The following is a 20,367-nucleotide window of genomic DNA, read 5'->3' as shown; positions in this document are numbered from 1 at the left end:
GAAGAAAAACTGGCTAAACTCGAAGCGCGATACGAAGAGCTCAAAGTACTTCGCAAACAAAACGCCCTAAAATGAAATATTTATCAATCAATTAATGTATATATTTATAATGTATAAGTTTACATACGCTAAAAGTACTATTAAAAGTACTTTATAGTATTAATCTATTTTCTATTTATTCACTATCATCTCATGACAATTATATTCAATTTTGTTCTTTTTTTTTTTTTTTTTTCTTCTTCTTTTTCATAATAAATAATACAGTACTCTTAAAAGTACTTCTTCAATAAAATATTTAATCACTTTCTTTATCATTATTTTTGTTTTTTGTTAATTTTAAATTTCTTAAAAAAGTACTCTTTTAGTACTACAGTAATCCATATAAAAGAACTTCTTAGTCAACAGTAATCCACTTAAAAATACTTTTTAGTACTACAGTAATCCATTTATAAGTACTTCTTAGTACTACAGTAATCCATTTAAAGGTACTTCTTAGTTGTACTACTTTAATTTAATTAAAATTATTCATCAGAACTACAAAAATCCACTTAAAAATGCTTTTTAGTACTACAGTAATCCATTTAAAAGTACTTCTTAGTAGTACTACTTTAATTTATTTAAAATATTTATCAGATCCACAGTAATCCACTTAAAAATAATTTTTAGTACTACACTAATCCTTTTAAAGTACTCTACATTTAAATACGATTGTAAACTATAAATAAATCACTAACTGTAAAATATATATATATTTAAAGCAATGTAATCTATTAATTATATAAAGTACTCCACTGTTAAAGTACGCCATTGTTAAAGTACGCCATTGTTAAAGTACAAAATATTATATGTAATCATTGAATTATTAATTAATCAATTTTAACATAATGTCTTCAATACTCCTTGTATCAAAAGCAAGGTTTCTTAATATTTTTATTATTATATATTTAGAGTACTCCTAGTACTTCAGCTATAATTAATTTATCAACTTAAATAATTTATATTTATATTATATTATATTAACAATTTGTATTTATCATTTTAAAAGTACTCTAATAAATTATTTTATGCAAAGGAAAAAAAAAAAACCTAACCTAACCTAACCTAACCTAACCTAACCTAACCTAACCTAACCTAACCTAACCTAACCTAACCTAACCTAACCTAACCTAACCTAACCTAACCTAACCATGATGTGACTCCGGTGTCCGATGTGAATTCGGTGTCAGATGTGACTCAGGTGTCACATGTGACTCAGGTGTCAGATGTGACTAAGGTGTCAGATCTGACTGCGGTGTCAGATGTGACTGCGGTGTCAGATGTGACTGCGGTATCAGATGTGACTCCGGTGTCAGATGTGACTCCAGTGTCAGATGTGACTCAGGTGTCAGATGTGACTAAGGTGTCAGATGTGACTCCAGTGTCAGATGTGACTCCAGTGTCAGATGTGACTCCAGTGACAGATGTGACTGCGGTGTCAGATGTGACTGCGGTATCAGATGTGACTCCGGTGTCAGATGTGACTCCAGTGTCAGATGTGACTCAGGTGTCAGATGTGACTAAGGTGTCAGATGTGACTGCGGTATCAGATGTGACTCCGGTGTCAGATGTGACTCCGGTGTCAGATGTGACTAAGGTGTCAGATGTGACTCCAGTGTCAGATGTGACTCCAGTGTCAGATGTGACTCCAGTGACAGATGTGACTGCGGTGTCAGATGTGACTGCGGTATCAGATGTGACTCCGGTGTCAGATGTGACTCCAGTGTCAGATGTGACTCAGGTGTCAGATGTGACTAAGGTGTCAGATGTGACTGCGGTATCAGATGTGACTCCGGTGTCAGATGTGACTCCAGTGTCAGATGTGACTAAGGTGTCAGATGTGACTCCGGTGTCCGATGTGAATTCGGTGTCAGATGTGACTCAGGTGTCAGATGTGACTCAGGTGTCAGATGTGACTAAGGTGTCAGATCTGACTGCGGTGTCAGATGTGACTGCGGTGTCAGATGTGACTCCAGTGTCAGATGTGACTCCAGTGTCAGATGTGACTCCAGTGACAGATGTGACTAAGGTGTCAGATGTGACTGCGGTATCAGATGTGACTCCGGTGTCAGATGTGACTAAGGTGTCAGATGTGACTCCGGTGTCCGATGTGAATTCGGTGTCAGATGTGACTCAGGTGTCACATGTGACTCAGGTGTCAGATGTGACTAAGGTGTCAGATCTGACTGCGGTGTCAGATGTGACTGCGGTGTCAGATGTGACTAAGGTGTCAGATGTGACTAAGGTGTCAGATCTGACTGCGGTGTCAGATGTGACTGCGGTATCAGATGTGACTCCGGTGTCAGATGTGACTCCAGTGTCAGATGTGACTCCAGTGTCAGATGTGACTAAGGTGTCAGATGTGACTCCGGTGTCAGATGTGACTCCAGTGTCAGATGTGACTAAGGTGTCAGATGTGACTCCGGTGTCCGATGTGAATTCGGTGTCAGATGTGACTATGGTGTCAGTTCTGACTGCGGTGTCAGATGTGACTGCGGTGTCAGATGTGACTGCGGTGTCAGATGTGACTCCGGTGTCAGATGTGACTAAGGTGTCAGATCTGACTGCGGTGTCAGATGTGACTGCGGTATCAGATGTGACTCCGGTGTCAGATGTGACTCCAGTGTCAGATGTGACTAAGGTGTCAGATGTGACTAAGGTGTCAGATCTGACTGCGGTGTCAGATGTGACTGCGGTATCAGATGTGACTCCGGTGTCAGATGTGACTCCAGTGTCAGATGTGACTCCAGTGTCAGATGTGACTAAGGTGTCAGATGTGACTCCAGTGTCAGATGTGACTAAGGTGTCAGATGTGACTGCGGTATCAGATGTGACTCCGGTGTCAGATGTGACTCCAGTGTCAGATGTGACTAAGGTGTCAGATGTGACTCCGGTGTCCGATGTGAATTCGGTGTCAGATGTGACTCAGGTGTCACGTGTGACTCAGGTGTCAGATGTGACTAAGGTGTCAGATCTGACTGCGGTGTCAGATGTGACTCCGGTGTCAGATGTGACTCCAGTGTCAGATGTGACTAAGGTGTCAGATGTGACTCCAGTGTCAGATGTGACTAAGGTTTCAGATGTGACTTCGGTGTCGGATGTGAATCCGGTGTCAGATGTGACTCAGGTGTCACATGTGACTAAGGTGTCAGATGTGACTATGGTGTCAGATGTGACTATGGTGTCAGATGTGACTGCGGTGTCAGATGTGACTCCGGTGTCAGATGTGACTCCAGTGTCAGATGTGACTAAGGTGTCAGATGTGACTAAGGTGTCAGATCTGACTGCGGTGTCAGATGTGACTGCGGTATCAGATGTGACTCCGGTGTCAGATGTGACTAAGGTGTCAGATCTGACTGCGGTATCAGATGTGACTGCGGTGTCAGATGTGACTCCAGTGTCAGATGTGACTCCAGTGTCAGATGTGACTAAGGTGTCAGATCTGACTGCGGTATCAGATGTGACTGCGGTGTCAGATGTGACTCCAGTGTCAGATGTGACTCCAGTGTCAGATGTGACTAAGGTGTCAGATCTGACTGCGGTATCAGATGTGACTGCGGTGTCAGATGTGACTCCAGTGTCAGATGTGACTCCAGTGTCAGATGTGACTAAGGTGTCAGATGTGACTATGGTGTCAGATGTGACTGCGGTGTCAGATGTGACTCCGGTGTCAGATGTGACTCCAGTGTCAGATGTGACTAAGGTGTCAGATGTGACTAAGGTGTCAGATCTGACTGCGGTGTCAGATGTGACTGCGGTATCAGATGTGACTCCGGTGTCAGATGTGACTAAGGTGTCAGATCTGACTGCGGTATCAGATGTGACTGCGGTGTCAGATGTGACTCCAGTGTCAGATGTGACTCCAGTGTCAGATGTGACTAAGGTGTCAGATCTGACTGCGGTATCAGATGTGACTGCGGTGTCAGATGTGACTCCAGTGTCAGATGTGACTCCAGTGTCAGATGTGACTAAGGTGTCAGATCTGACTGCGGTATCAGATGTGACTGCGGTGTCAGATGTGACTCCAGTGTCAGATGTGACTCAGGTGTCAGATGTGACTAAGGCGTCAGATCTGACTGCGGTGTCAATTAGCGTGTATTATAGCTCGAGCGTGTATTATAGCTCGAGTTATTCCTATTTCAAGGTTTGTATAATTTTTTTCATAGTTTCTGTTTATTTTAATTTTAATAATTTTGTTCTAAAATTAAATCATTTTATAATTTTTATCAAATACATTGATGATAACCTTCTATGAAATTTTTTAATAATTTATACAATTTAAATTAAAAAACTGCTATATCATAATAAAAATATCATGATTGTGTATTTTAACTATATAATTTTTTTATTATTAAATATATATTTTAAAATCTAACATTTTTACTATTATAAATATATTTTCTTTTTATTTATATATATTAAATTTTAATAATTAAGAAAATAAAATATATTTAAAAAAATTAATAATTATTTATTTATGGAACTAATTCTATTATTTTTAATTTTAATTATGATAACAGTAATTTACTGGTAAGATATATACATCACATAGTTTATTCTTAAGTTATTACTTAAAAAATATTTTATTTTATAACATTTGTTAATTTTTTAAAAATATAACTAACATTTTTTATAAATTTTCTAATTATGAAAAGGTATTTAACACACAATTATAATTATTGGACTAAATATGGCGTTTGTGGACCAAAACCATATCCAATTGTTGGCAACATTTATCAATTACTTCGTGTGCCACACATTATTCATCAACAATTGTGGCACAAAAAATATGGAAAAATCTATGGGTTTGTTTGCTATTTTAATTTGCTTATTATTTATTTTATTTAAATAATATGTTTGTTTTTTTTTTACTTTTCTACTTTACAATTATAACATTTTAATTATATTAATAACATTAAAAAGAATATATATATCAAATGATCCAATTTTACGTATAAGTGATCCACAATTGATAAAAACAATGTTTGTTAAAGATTTTACTATATTTGTTGACCGAAAACTTTACGATCCGAGCGATCCGATAGTATCGAAGAGTTTAGCCGAAGCCACGGGTGATCAGTGGCGTCGTATTCGGTCAATAGTTTCGCCGACATTTTCATCGGCCAAAATGAAACTTATGTATCCAATTATCGGCGATTGTTGTACTGATTTTGTTAGACATCTGGAAACAGTAATTAAGGGTAATATGAATACCAAACCGACGGATATTATAAATGCCAAAAAAGAGTTCGGTTCGCTGGCTATGGATATCATTGCACGGACAGCGTTTGGTATTAAAACTAATCCCTATAGTACTTCTACTACTACTACTACTGGTGCCGCCGCAACCGACAGTCCATTTGTGAAAAATGCGCGCATGATTTTTGATGCCAATTTGGCACGTGTTTTGATAAACGTGTTTATGCCCGGTTGGGCCTACAAACTGTTTTTGGGTTCACTCGAAACAAGAATCAAAAACTTTTTTTTCACAACAATTCGCAATGTTTTGGCTGAACGACGAAAATCCAATGTCAGACACAATGATTTCGTTCAGTTGCTTATGGATGCCGACAGTGGTTTTGGTGATGCCATGGATTATATGGATAGCTCACAGTTACAAGGTTTTTAAAAAAACTTAATTATTATTATATTAACTTAATTTATTATTTAGTTTATAAACTTTTTTTTATATTCTATAAAAATAAGTTATATTAATACATTTTTAATATTATTTTTATGTGTAATTCTATAGTTAGTATAGAGTTTAATAATTTATGATTGTTATTTAAGTGTATGTGCTGTATATGTATTTGTATGTCAATGATACAGTATAATCTTACATTAAATACTACCTGTACATAACTACAACAGCTGTATAATGTTATTAAATAAGTAATATCAATATTAAAACAACAATACTATCTTAAATATTTGTTATAATAATAATAATAATAATAATAATAATAATAATAATAATAATAATAATAATAATAATAATAATAATAATAATAATAATAATAATAATAATAATAATAATAATAATAATAATAATAATAATAATAATAATAATAATAATAATAATAATAATAATAATAATAATAATAATAATAATAATAATAATAATAATAATAATAATAATAATAATAATAATAATAATAATAATAATAATAATAATAATAATAATAATAATAATAATAATAATAATAATAATAATAATAATAATAATAATAATAATAATAATAATAATAATAATAATAATAATAATAATAATAATAATAATAATAATAATAATAATAATAATAATAATAATAATAATAATAATAATAATAATAATAATAATAATAATAATAATAATAATAATAATAATAATAATAATAAATAATAATAATAATAATAATAATAATAATAATAATAATAATAATAATAATAATAATAATAATAATAATAATAATAATAATAATAATAATAATAATAATAATAATAATAATAATAATAATAATAATAATAATAATAATAATAATAATAATAATAATAATAATAATAATAATAATAATAATAATAATAATAATAATAATAATAATAATAATAATAATAATAATAATAATAATAATAATAATAATAATAATAATAATAATAATAATAATAATAATAATAATAATAATAATAATAATAATAATAATAATAATAATAATAATAATAATAATAATAATAATAATAATAATAATAATAATAATAATAATAATAATAATAATAATAATAATAATAATAATAATAATAATAATAATAATAATAATAATAATAATAATAATAATAATAATAATAATAATAATAATAATAATAATAATAATAATAATAATAATAATAATAATAATAATAATAATAATAATAATAATAATAATAATAATAATAATAATAATAATAATATAATAATAATATATACAATATATGTGTATGAATTCAGGTTCAGAGGAACAGGAGGCTAGTCGTCGGACACTCAATTTGAAAGTAGCCAACAAAAAGCTCAGTGAGGATGAGATTGTGGCGCAGGGATTGGTGTTTATGGTGGCGGCCTATGAAACCACATCGACTGCACTAACGTTTACTGTCTACGAGCTGGCTCTCAATCCGCGCGCACAACAAAAACTTTTTGATGAAATCACAGAATCGCTTAACGCCAGCACCAGTACTACTCATATGGATGACGATAGGGAAAGGGATGATAACACACAACAACAACAACAACTCAATTATGAAACATGTCTGCAATTGCCTTATTTGGACGCCTGTATATCTGAATCACTGAGACTACACTCACCAAATCAGGTACTTCAGAGAATTGCCGCCACCGACTACACCATACCGGGCACTGGCATTCAATTAGCAAAAGGTCAACAAATTGAGATACCGGTTTCGGCCATTCATTGTAATGAAGAGTACTACAGGCACGCCAATACCTATCTACCGGAGCGTTTTATGCCTGGTAATCGTCACCTGATTAAGCCATACACATATATGCCGTTTGGTGTCGGTCCACGTAATTGTATAGCCATGCGGTTTGCATTGCTTGAAGTTAAGACATGTTTAGCTCAGTTGGTGACTAAATACAAATTTATGCCGACATCACAAACCGATATTCCGCTCAAATATGACAAAACATTAACACTAGTGTCACCCAAACGTGTTATTATTAGACTTGAAAGGCGGTCAGCAATTTGAGTAATATTAAATAAAACAATAAATTATTGATTTTAATTATCTATTAATTAGTTTTATTTAGAATTTTATTATTTGCAGTTTTTTATTTTATAATTTTTTTTATAATTTCAGTATATTAGATTTTAAGGTCAATAATTTTATTTTAATAATTTACTAGTAATAAACTTTTAAAAAAATATTTCAATATTATTTTATTTGAAGTAATATTTTTAGATAATTAATAATAGTTTTTATTAATATATACATTGTTTAAATATCTAATTTTGTAATTTTTATTAAATTTATTTAAATCTATTTTTCTTGATTTAGGTTTAGATTTTTTGCAATTATTTAGATTTTCTATTTTAATAAAATAATTTACTAATTTTCTAGTTATAAATACTGAAATAGCAATAACTAAACAAATTAAATAAATAACAAATAAATATTGAATGTCAGCTAACATTAGTGTCTCGTATTTTACTTGATTTTGTAAATTGCGATCAATTTTGTGACTATTCATTAATGAGTTATAACCAGCAATAGTGGCAAACATATCGTATTTCCATTTTTGATAAATACCCGATTCACGGGTCCCGACAATACTACACAAAAAATGTGTTAGAATTAATAATATATTTTTTCAGATACAAATATTTAATTTTTTTTATTAATATAAATATCTATAAATAGTATTAAATTATTTTATTAATAACTTACAGCTTATTAAATAATTGATTATATTCGGGCTTAAGATGATCGGATATCGGCACAAAATAGCCGACCGATGAGCCACCCAATTGCGATACGTGTAGATTTTCAAGAAACTGACCACCATGGTGACCCAATACTTTTTTAGCCAATCCTTGATATTGTAATAAATGATAAATTAATTGTTCCTGACTTTTAACATAAGCCCAACGACCAGTTGATAAATGTTTGATTAGGGTTGACAAAAATGTTAGATTAGCATAATCAACATAATCAAATGTTTGTAATCTTTTTAAAAAATTTTTAGCCATATCTGATCCGGGAGTTTGAGCAAATTGTGTTAAATAATCTGAATTAATTGCTACAATTTGAACTTGGTCAGGCATTGTATATAGATCCGACCATGAATCAATTAAGCGATTGGGTATTGCCTGGATCATTATTTCCATAATAAAATTACCAGTATATTTTGATATTATCATGGCCATAATTAACCAAATTGATACAATAAATTCGTAGCCAATAATCATACTGTGATCATTATTATTTCTATATATACTTGGTGAATTTGGCGATATTATTGTTGTACAAACATCAAATAAATTCATGAAAAATATTTTTAGATAATCTATCGCTAGTTTTTTGTGAAATTTATCTAAACTTAAGTTCAGTGTAATTAATATAGTGATAATCATGATACTCATGGCTATTGATATTAAAATATACGGATCTAGAGTAGCAAAATTATCAAGTACATTCATTGTACCAGGGATAATTTTGTAGGCTATGTGTGCCATCATTGATAGATCAATAATTATGGATCCATGAAATGGTAATTGATATTTTTGAAAATATTCATAAAACGAATAAGAGTCGAGTGCACAAACAAGAATATCAGGATCATTATTGAGTAAATTGTCCAAGGTACTTTCATTTGGACGACGTGGAGCATTTAATTTTAATCTATATACAATTTTTAATAATATAAACATTTATTATAATTATTGTTTAAATTTTAATAAACATTTATTTTTTTGTCTAAGTAATGATTAACATACCATATATTATATRTTTGTTATTTTAATTAATTGTTTTTTTAAAAATGGTGTTTTAAATCTTAATTTAACATATCTCAATTATGTCAATTACGCAATATATTATAAATTTATTTATTTGTAAAAATTGATTATAATTGTAAATAACTTACAATACATTTGCACGTCGAGCCCATTCCACAATCAATGTCAACCCAACCCCACATTCAGTATAATATCCATTTCCCTTATCATCATATTTGATGGTTAATACACTAAACGGTTCGGTCATCGCTGTAGATAAACTTATTGTTTCATTTGGTGCTGTATTTGTAAAATTAAACATAAAATTATTATCTGTAAAGTTAATACATTTTACTGGCTTTGAATCATAAGCTTGTTGAACAAAAATAATAGTAATAATTATAGAATTTAACAATTTTAAGTTATTTAAAAACATTTTTTWWWAAAATAATAATACTAGCTTTATAGTTTAATAATTTTAGGCAAGTATTATATTTTTATAAATACTACTACTTGTTTATGTTATAATATTCATATTATTTTATAATATTAATAGATTTTATGAGTAATTTATTAAATATAATAGTTTAGTGCRAATAATCAATAAATATTGAATATTGAATATTTATTAAAAAAAAGTAATAATTATTACAAAAACTTTATTCAATAATTACTAAAAATATAGATATTAACTATAAATGATGCAATAATAAGATATAAACATTATTGATTATATTAATAATTACTTTAATACATTATACTTTAATATCAAATATACAGATACTGTATATTAATATATAAATATAAATTATTAAATACATTATAGTAAAAAATCATTACTAAAAAATAAGTAATCTATTATCGAGATTTTTTGAAACATTAATTTTATTGATTTAACTACAATATAATTAAAACATTGAATTTGAATTTAATTTGATTTTTAATAATATATTATATTATATATAAAATAAATGTATTGTTTGTATTAGTTATTTCATAAACAAAAAATATTTTAAAATAATAGTCACATTTGAATAGATTTATTATTGAAGTGTCATTTTAATAAAATTTTTATGATTTATAAAATTATTTTAATTTAAATAATCAATCTAGCATAAAATCTCTTATTAATTATAATATAAAGTTGAAATTAAGAGTACAATATTTTTTAATAATATATTAATTTATTAGATTATACTGTATGTTAACTCTGTATAATTATAATAAAAAAAATAAAATTCCAATTGTTAGATATATTTTAAATATGTCTATATACATTATTAATTACTTATAGCATGATAAAACAAAATACATTTTTAAAAAAAATTTATATTTAATTTTATATATTCAATATTTAATACATTATTGGTATTAACTTAATCATTATTTAAGTACTGTATATATATATAATATAAAATAAAATCGTAGAAATATAAATTCTTATATAAATTTGATAAAAATTAGTTTTGTTTTTTACCTAGATTATAAATTTATTATTTTAATCGCATTTTTTTAAATAAACTATAATGAATTTCAATAAATTAAAGCACATGCTATCATTTTATATATGCATATGTGCGTTAATTAATGTAAGTTTGTTTTTTTTACTTAAATAACTAAATAAAAACTAATTAAAAATTAATTAATATTTAGTATAGTTTAATAAATATTACTAAATTGTTTCATATATTTTAGTCTCTAGTGGCTAGATTTATTGGTGTATCGTTAACAAACTTATGTCAACTTTATGCAACTGATTTAAAATCTATATCCTATATATTGGCATTATCATATTTGTTTACACCACTTGCCATATTATGTAATTTAACTTAATTTTACTATTTTAATTATTTTAGTAAAAATAATAAAAAATTGTTGTATTTCTAGTCAAAATTATATGTGGCCATTGTAATATACAACTTGTTTATGCTTGTATGCTCATTATCAACGGTATAACCTCAGCACTAATACCTTCACTACCATCACTCAACTATTTGCTGCTTAATAATGCCATTTTGAATATCGTATTATTTGGCACTTCTACTATACATGATGTATGGTTAGTAAAATTATGGCCAAACAGCGATCACATGCCATACATACAGGTTCTACGATTGATGGGTATTATGTCGTCAATCATTAGTCCACTAATTGTTGCACCATTTCTAACTGATCATCCAACATTTTTGACTAATATAATACAATCTACAAATAATAATAATTCAACAATTGATAGTTATAATTTTAGGATGACCACTACTACTACTATTACTAACTCAGTATTATGGATTCCCCATACATTTGTAGGAATTATGACAGTCACATGTGGCACTACTATGGCATCAATATATTTCTATACTAAATATATTTACAAACATAATAATGATAATAATAATGAAATTAATAATAATAATATTAGATTTAGTAATATTGAAAATAATTTTCAATCAACATTACATGATATTCAAACAGTTCAACAACAACAACAAAGTTCACATCAATTTTATTCAAATATTTTCCGACAAATTAAAAAAGATTTAAATATAAATTGTCAACAATTTTGGCAAATGATAATGACAACATTGTTAATTGCTCAAGTATCATTTATAAACTATACATATACTGCTTATTTTCCTACATTTGCTTATCTAGTTGGCCATTATATGAACACACATATTGCAGCCTTTATGGCCACTGCTATATTCATAAGTGCAGCGTGCAGTCAATTTGTTAGTACACTAATTGGTCAATATGTTAACAAATTTATTATACTAATTACCGGATTGATTATGATATTGTTGGCTAATCTGATACTACTATATGCGTCAAAAACACTTATAGTTATGTGGACAACCAGTTTGATTTACGGCATCGGATTTGGGCCATTGATACCAACACTATATGATTTACCAGAAACTGTAGTTCCAGTTAACCAAACTTTTAATATTATTAAAACAATTAGCGTCAATATAGTGGGCGTATTGGTGCCAATTGCCGTAGGTGTTCACCTAGTCAATTTTCCCATACTATTTATTTATATAAATTTAGGACTTTCAGCATTGGCAATTATATCTGTGTTAATAATATTTATATTATCATGGCAAACTAATTTAATTGTAGAAAATATCAATAATAATTGTTCAATTGAGTTTGAAGAAGATGAATTATAATATTTAAACAAAAATTATACTAAAAGTATTAATAAATTATTTAAGATTTATTTAAAAAAACATTTTTACTAATTATTGTTAAAATTAAATGTTAAAAATTTATTAAAATAAATATATAATATATTTTAAAAAACAAACTGTGAGTTAAGTAAAAAATATAAATCTAATAATTAATAAATTATTTCTTATTGCTAGAAATTAATATTTTGTTGATATAAAATTATTAATTATATAAAATTTAATTTTGTATCCATTTTTTAATACCCAACACTAGAGGTTGCGAAACAGTAACGGCTTCGGGATTCTTGCGATAAACTGGTGGTACTGTTGTATCGATAAGTTTGTAGAACTCGTATTCACAAAGCATTCGACACAACACTAACTTTAGCTGCATTTGTGCAAATCGTTTGGCTATACACTGACGCGGACCGGAACCGTAGGCCAGATATGTGTAGGGCTTGATATTGACAATGTTTTCGGGCATAAATCTATCAGGCTCAAACAACTGAGGTTCCGGATAATAACTAGGATTGTGATGCAAGGCATGCACCGGTATGTTAATTATCTGCTGCTTAGACATTACAATACCTGTATCGGCGCCGACCACTGCATCTTCAGTGAGTCGACGGGAAAGGCGATAAAATACCGGATACTTGCGATGCACTTCTAGTAGGAATGCCTCTAAATATATGAGTTTATCAAAACTGTTTATATTTACTGATCTATTATTATTATTATGATTATCGCAAATAGTAATAATTTCATTGCGTAGTCGATCCTGAATGTCGGGATTCAATGCCAACTCATACAATGCAAATCCAAGTGTAGCGGACATTGATTCAAAGCCCCAAAACGGGAACGTAAATAATTGCCAAATCATTTCCTGTTTGTTGAGTAGGTCGACATCGGGTACCGAATTCGCTGAACAAATTAGTTGACCAAAACTGTTTGATTTACGCAAATTCATAAATAACTGTAAAAAATCGTTACCGCAATCATCGTTACGGTCACGTAATATAATTTCCTGATTAAGATAATCGAGAAAATATTTGTCATGACTATCAACATAAGGTTGTATTGTTCGGGACATGCGTTCAACAGTTTTGGGAAACAATGTCATAATGAAGCGCATCGGTAGCAAACATTGAGTCAATTTACGGGTGCCTTCGGTAAACTCTGGCGACACACGAGTGCCGAACACTGTCCAGGCTATCATATCCAGTGCCAGATTACGTAACGACACATCGGTGTCAATCTCGTTGTCCTTATCGAAGATTCGCTGATTCCACGCATCGATTAGTTGATCGCAACAGTCGTTGACTTTTGGTATAATTTTGAGCTCATTTTCAGGTGTGAACACGTATTTGTAGATGCGATGCATGCGATCCCAATCACCGCCCGTAAGCGCCGGCAATATAAACGAAAAACTACTTTTAACGTCTATTGGCGGCGGTCGGCGGTCGGCAAACGACCTGAATTCAGTGTCCAGTATTTGTTTGATAAGCTCCGGGTCGCTGACCATCAGCTCTGGGTAACAGTTTCGGTAGATTCTGATAACATATGACAAACATTATTATGATATGTTATGTTATGTTTAATATATAATATTCATTAGTTAATTATTCATAATGTATTAAGTTGTTTGAATAAATTATTAAATATGATCTTTATTTTCTATAATCAAATAAACTACAGTATAATTGTTGGAATTTTTTTAGTATTCTTATGAATTATAAATGAATTATGAATGTATAGTATACAGTATATAATATAAGTTATGGTTATAAAGTGTACTTTAATTGATATTTTTTTATATAAGGAGGCGCTTATTTTTGTATATAAGTAAAAATTTGTCATACAGTATAGGGTTGCAAATTACAAGGTTTTGAATTTTTTGGTTTGTATTCCATAAATTAATATAATATAATTTATATAGAATTTATTTTACAATATTTTAAAAAGCAAATATACTGTGTTTAAAAATTTTGTAAAAATATATAATAACATATACATGTTGGCAATAATTATATATTTTTTTTGATAAATTAGTTATGTATTATACTTTATAATACGCTTTACTTATTAAATATTTAATTAGTTTTATGTCAGCCTTAGAGAATACTAACTAACATACTTTAATATTTTAATGTCTTATTATATACTCTATCATTTTGTTTAAATAAATGAATTAGATTATTACAAACCCGAATACAGTTCCATACTTCCGGCACCAGTCGCTATCTAACTGAGCCAATGGTTTCAAATATGTGGTCAATGTATTGCCAAATATAGGTGTCGGTTCCGGGCCATTGATGCCACGATATTTCCAATAAGATAGTGGACCAATTAGTAATAGTTTTCTAAAATTATTTTTTTAAATGTATAAATTAAAAGTAATTATTTATTTAATATTCAAATAATATTATATATATATATATTAAACTACTAATAACTAATATAATAACTAATAAAAAAATACAATAAATTTACTTTATTATGTAAACAAAAACGAATTTATAAATGAGATAAATAATTAAGAAAATCATTTTAATGTTTCAATAAAATATAAATTTTGTATAATATTTTCTGAATTTACAAAACTTAAAATATATTATTTTTTAAAAATAAGTACTACTTATAACTAATGCATATTTTACTTAGTAAACTATAAAATGTAAATAATAAAAAATATATTACTTAAAATATGTACATTTACCAATGACTATGATTTTTTTGTTGTTGGATACTAAAGTATATTATAAAATTTTTTATATTGTACTACTGTATAGTAAATATTTTACCATTTAATTGTGTTAGTAAAAAATATATTTAAAAAAATTGTTTAATGTAGTTGTAACAAACATAATTTATATTTAATATAAAATTATATTTGACACAAAAAAATATTAAATTTTTAATTTAAGAAAACATATTATTAATGTTATTTTTTTATTAAACTATAAGTAATTAAAAATACAGATTTTTGCAATTAAAATAATACAAATCAAATACAATAATTACTATACAATTATGTCCCCATAAATTTAGTTATTCATTATAACTATTAGAAATATAAATAGTAATAATAATTTAGTTAGATTAGTATAATTTTTAATTAATATAAATTTATTTTACTATCTAAATATATAAACATTTAGATCAACCACAATGATTATCATGATTGCAGTGTCGGTTTAACAAATTTTTTTTGCAATCATTATCACTAATACATAGCTTATGGTTAGCCGATAGGCACCGATTGTTTCGGCACTTGTAGTAAATGCCGTAATGATAACAATTGATATCTTCGTAACATTCTTCCAAATGATGACCCAAGTGTTGATCAGTTATATAACACTGGCTATTGAGGCACTGGTAGTAAACATTGCCGATCCGACACTCGGTATCAAAAGTGCAGGGTATGCCCACCACTAGTGTTTCAGTCATCATCATTATTGTAATACTAATAATAAATAATTTGTACATTATTACAATTAATTGTTTTGACTTTAACCAATAATATCAATTATAATTAAATCAATTATTATTTGGTTAAAATAAATATTCTATTGTTTTAAAATAGATAATAATTATTTTATTACTAATAATATGTATAACTTGTTTAGTATTTATAGTTACTGTAATTATCAATTACAATAGTTTAGTGAAATAATCTGTATAGTTATGTTTAATACAATAAAAATTTTTATTACAAATTACTTCATAAAACATAAAAATTATCGATGACAAGCAGTTTAATATTAATTTAGAATAAATTAAAACAAATATAAAATATAAATTTTAATCTTTAATGTTAAAAATGTTTGAAATACAAATTAATTAACAAATACACATCAAAATACATATTTAATACTTATTTTTCTAATAAATAAAAATTTACACAAATATTTTTATGTATAATGTTTTCTAATATATAATAAATATTTCAGATAATACAGTAAAATAATTAAAAAAAATTAATACATTAGTAATTAAACTTATAATTATAGTAATAAACTTAAAATATTTTTGTATTACTTAAAATTTAAACATACAGTATATTTGTTAATAAAAATATTTATTTATAAATTAAAATAATTTAAAACTTATTGAAACAAAATAATAGTTTATTAGAAAAAAATAAAATAAAATATATGTATTAAATGTTTGACTGTACTTTTTGATAGTAAGTCTATCCAAATAGTGAACAATGATTATTAATACATCTAATATTCATCAGATTGTCTTTACAGTCATCATTATTTAGACATATTTTATGTGTGGACGGAACGCACTGATTGTTTCGGCACTTGTAGTAAACACCACGACTGTTAAGACAGTTGACATCAGTGTAGCACTCGTATGTGGGACCACCAGGAGGAGGTTGGTCAGTGATAACGCACTGGCCAGTCACACACCGGTGCACAACACCATTGACAGTACATTCCGAATCAAATGTACAGGGTATGCCATAAATTAACGGAAACATTAAACTGGAAACCAATAAACGCAATGCTATTTTGTACATTTCATAAACAAATAATTTAAAATTTACAAGTTTAAAAATTAATATTGTGTGATTATCAATTTAACTTTTCATATAACTCCAAGTTGTATATTAAAATTGCAATTATATGATGTTTATATAGTTTAGATTTTAAGTTTTAAGTTAAAAAAAATTATTATAATTTGTAAACCTCCATGAATTGTGTTTTTTGAATTGAATAAAGCCATATGTCTATTAAATTAATGCCGTATTTATAAATAAATATATTTTATATATTCTATACTGATTTATAATATTTTAAATTATAATTTATATATATAAATTATTTAGCTATTAGTTAATATTTTTTTAATAAAAATTTTAATTAAAAATTAGTAATGTAAAATATAATGTAAACTTTTTTTTGGTGACCAACTATTACTTCCTCTGAGATTGTTTATAATCTGTTAATAGTTAAAGGCATATAAAAATCATTTATCATTATATAAATATTAGCAAATAATACAAAAATTTTGTAATTGTTTTTTTCGTAATTTTAATAGTCTTGCAAATTTAGTGGCAATTAAAAATGATTTGCTATTTTAATTGTTTGAGTAGTTTTTTTCAATTAAATAATATTTACAATAATATTAAAACATAAATTGCAGTTACAATAAATTAGTGGTAAAAATTATTTAAACTTTTAAAAATTCTACATTTACAGTAATAATAATAATTATAATACAGTATAAAAAAGTAAATAAAAGTAAATAATTACATTATATTAAACCATAGTAAAATAGTCCATTTAGTCAAATTTATTTTTAAAAAACTTATAAAAAAAAACATTAATTTTATAATACAGTATATTAGCTTTTATAAAAATCATATAATGAAATACACAGTATATACAGTATTATAAGTTTTCATTATATTTTTACAAATATTATATTATATTTTTTTTAAAGAAACTAAAGTCTATTTAGAGCAATGATTGGCCAGACATCGGCGGTTTAGCCAATTTTTCTTGCAATCGTTGTCCGATAAACATAGCTTATGATCGGCCGGTACGCACCGGTTGTCCCGGCACTTGTAGTAAATACCTCGTGTATAACAATTGATGTCATCGTAACACTCCCTTATAGGGCCACTAGATGATGACCAATTGGTTAGTGCACACTGGCCATTTTGACACCGGTATACAATACCGTTAATAGTGCATTCGGCGTCCACCGTACATGGTATACCATAAACAACTACCGGTGCCAACAATAGGCTAACAAATAAAATAGTTATTGATACTATAATTTTATACATTACTGTATTACACTGTATAGACAATTTAAATCAAAAAAAAAAAATCTATTATATTATAATTGTTAATCTATTTGAAAGCATTATATTTTTAACCTTTATTTATATACTTTTTTTGTTTATAGTAATAGACTTATAAATTTAATTATTTATTTTTTTGTTGCAATAATAAATAGGATGTAGTATTATATTTTGTTATTTACCTAAACATAATGCAATTATTGGGTGACTTTGCAATTATTATTAATTAAATTCATTGAAAGTGTTGTATTTTATTAGTAATTATAATACAATGATTACAATACTTATTAGTAGTGTGTATTGCAACGTTATTTTGTAACATTTATTTAATTAGTTTAAGTTAACTATTTAGTAATAAATTTTTAAATAAAATAAAATACTAAAAAATACACTAATATTTTAATATAATAAATATTTCTTGTTTTGCAATTACAGATATATTTTAATTAGTAAATAATAAACAATATCATAGCTAAAAGAAATTATGTTAAAATAAAATTTTATTTTTTAAGTTTACATTGTAGATATTACACAAAAATTTTTTAAACAATTATTAGTGTGAAAAAAGCATCTATTGTTAAAAAAATATACTTTTATAATTTTAAACTTTTTATTACTATAGTATTTCTGTATATATTATATATATATATATATATTAATGATCCAAATTACCATCCAAATTTGCATTGATTTTTCTTACACTTTTTGTGCAAACGATTTTGTTTGCAATCATTATCGGTAACACATATTTTCCGATGACTTTTGACACACTTATGGTGTCTACACTTTGAATAGATGCCACGTTTGGCCAGACAGTCCAGATGTGTATCACATTTATTAAGTCCGGTATTAAGATGATGTACGACCACTACCTGCGGCTGCGGCTGATGTAGTAGTGGTTGACTGTTATTAAGATGGTGTACGACCACTACCTGTTGTACCGATCCATTGCTGGCAACACACACCTTATTAACGCAACGTTGTGCTACACCGTTGATAGTACACTCAGAATCAAATGTACAGCACGTGCCACGTGCTACCAACACATATAAGCACAAAAATAATAGATAACTTGAGCTTAATTGAGACATATTTTCTTAAAGTTAATTAAATAAGACTATGTTGTATACTATAGTTTATTATTTTGTAATACTTTTATATATATACCTGTATATATATATTATTTTCAATATATTTATTATAAACATGTTATAAAAAAAATTTTATAAAAAACATTCTGGTAAGTATAATGTTTCAAATATTTTATCATATAATATTATATTGAAATTATATTGAAATAAAAATATACATTAATGAATATTACAAAAAAAGTATTTAAACATTTATATGTATAACTAAGTTCAATTAATAATAAATTATTAGTCAATTTAATGTATTATATATATTATAGAATTAATTATAAAATAAACAAATTCATATAGAAAAAATTTATTTAAAAATAAAATTCAAAATTTTTATTTTAAGTTTACATTGAAAATATTATTTATAAAATATTTTGAAACAATTCAAATTAGTGGTAAAAAAAACATTTATTGTTAAATATTATTACTTATTATACCGTTTTTTAGTACTTATTGGATATTATCGGTATATTTATACAGTAATTATAATTGAATTGAATGCTAAAATCCAAGATTGCACTGATTATGTTTGCACTTTCGGTGTACTTTATTATTTTTGCAGTCATCATCGGTTACACATATTTTGTGATCGCTTTTGACGCACTTATGGTGCTTACACTTTGAATAGATGCCCCGTTTGGTCAGACAGTCCAGATTTTTGTCGCATTCATGAGACCCGATATCATGGTGTACGACCACTACTTGTACGGGTGCTGCCGGTACTGCAGATGCTG

At 27.2% G+C, this 20,367-nt stretch overlaps 3 protein-coding genes across 3 annotated transcripts; 1 reads left to right on the top strand and 2 right to left on the bottom strand.

Moving 5' to 3' along the window:
- Nucleotides 1-884: 884 nt before the first annotated feature.
- Nucleotides 885-7,752, top strand: LOC128953434 (cytochrome P450 3A9-like). Its single transcript, XM_054298918.1, has 7 exons — nucleotides 885-902; nucleotides 2,120-2,209; nucleotides 2,912-3,001; nucleotides 3,110-3,201; nucleotides 4,692-4,841; nucleotides 4,960-5,657; nucleotides 6,998-7,752. Exons 1-7 carry the CDS (start codon nucleotides 885-887, stop codon nucleotides 7,750-7,752), a joined length of 1,893 nt encoding a protein of 630 aa, XP_054154893.1.
- Nucleotides 7,753-12,908: 5,156 nt separating this feature from the next.
- On the bottom strand, nucleotides 12,909-15,203 carry LOC128953433 (probable cytochrome P450 6a13). Its single transcript, XM_054298917.1, has 3 exons — nucleotides 15,161-15,203; nucleotides 14,875-15,030; nucleotides 12,909-14,220 (listed from the first exon to the last, which is right to left on the bottom strand). The coding sequence occupies exon 3, from the start codon at nucleotides 14,190-14,192 to the stop codon at nucleotides 12,909-12,911; it is 1,284 nt and encodes a 427-aa protein (XP_054154892.1). The 5' UTR covers nucleotides 14,193-14,220; nucleotides 14,875-15,030; nucleotides 15,161-15,203.
- A 2,900-nt stretch (nucleotides 15,204-18,103) lies between these two features.
- On the bottom strand, nucleotides 18,104-19,633 carry LOC128953251 (low-density lipoprotein receptor-related protein 1-like). Its single transcript, XM_054298727.1, has 2 exons — nucleotides 19,164-19,633; nucleotides 18,104-18,432 (listed from the first exon to the last, which is right to left on the bottom strand). The coding sequence occupies exons 1-2, from the start codon at nucleotides 19,580-19,582 to the stop codon at nucleotides 18,135-18,137; spliced, it is 717 nt and encodes a 238-aa protein (XP_054154702.1). The 5' UTR covers nucleotides 19,583-19,633; the 3' UTR covers nucleotides 18,104-18,134.
- Between the last annotated feature and the right edge of the window lie 734 nt (nucleotides 19,634-20,367).

This window comes from Oppia nitens, unplaced genomic scaffold (genome assembly GCF_028296485.1).
Source record: "Oppia nitens isolate AA-2021 unplaced genomic scaffold, nextdenovo-longstitch-racon4-pilon3 scaffold21_pilon_pilon_pilon, whole genome shotgun sequence".
NCBI classification, from domain to species: Eukaryota; Metazoa; Arthropoda; class Arachnida; order Sarcoptiformes; family Oppiidae; genus Oppia; species Oppia nitens.
This window is presented reverse-complemented; position numbering and strand designations above follow the sequence as displayed.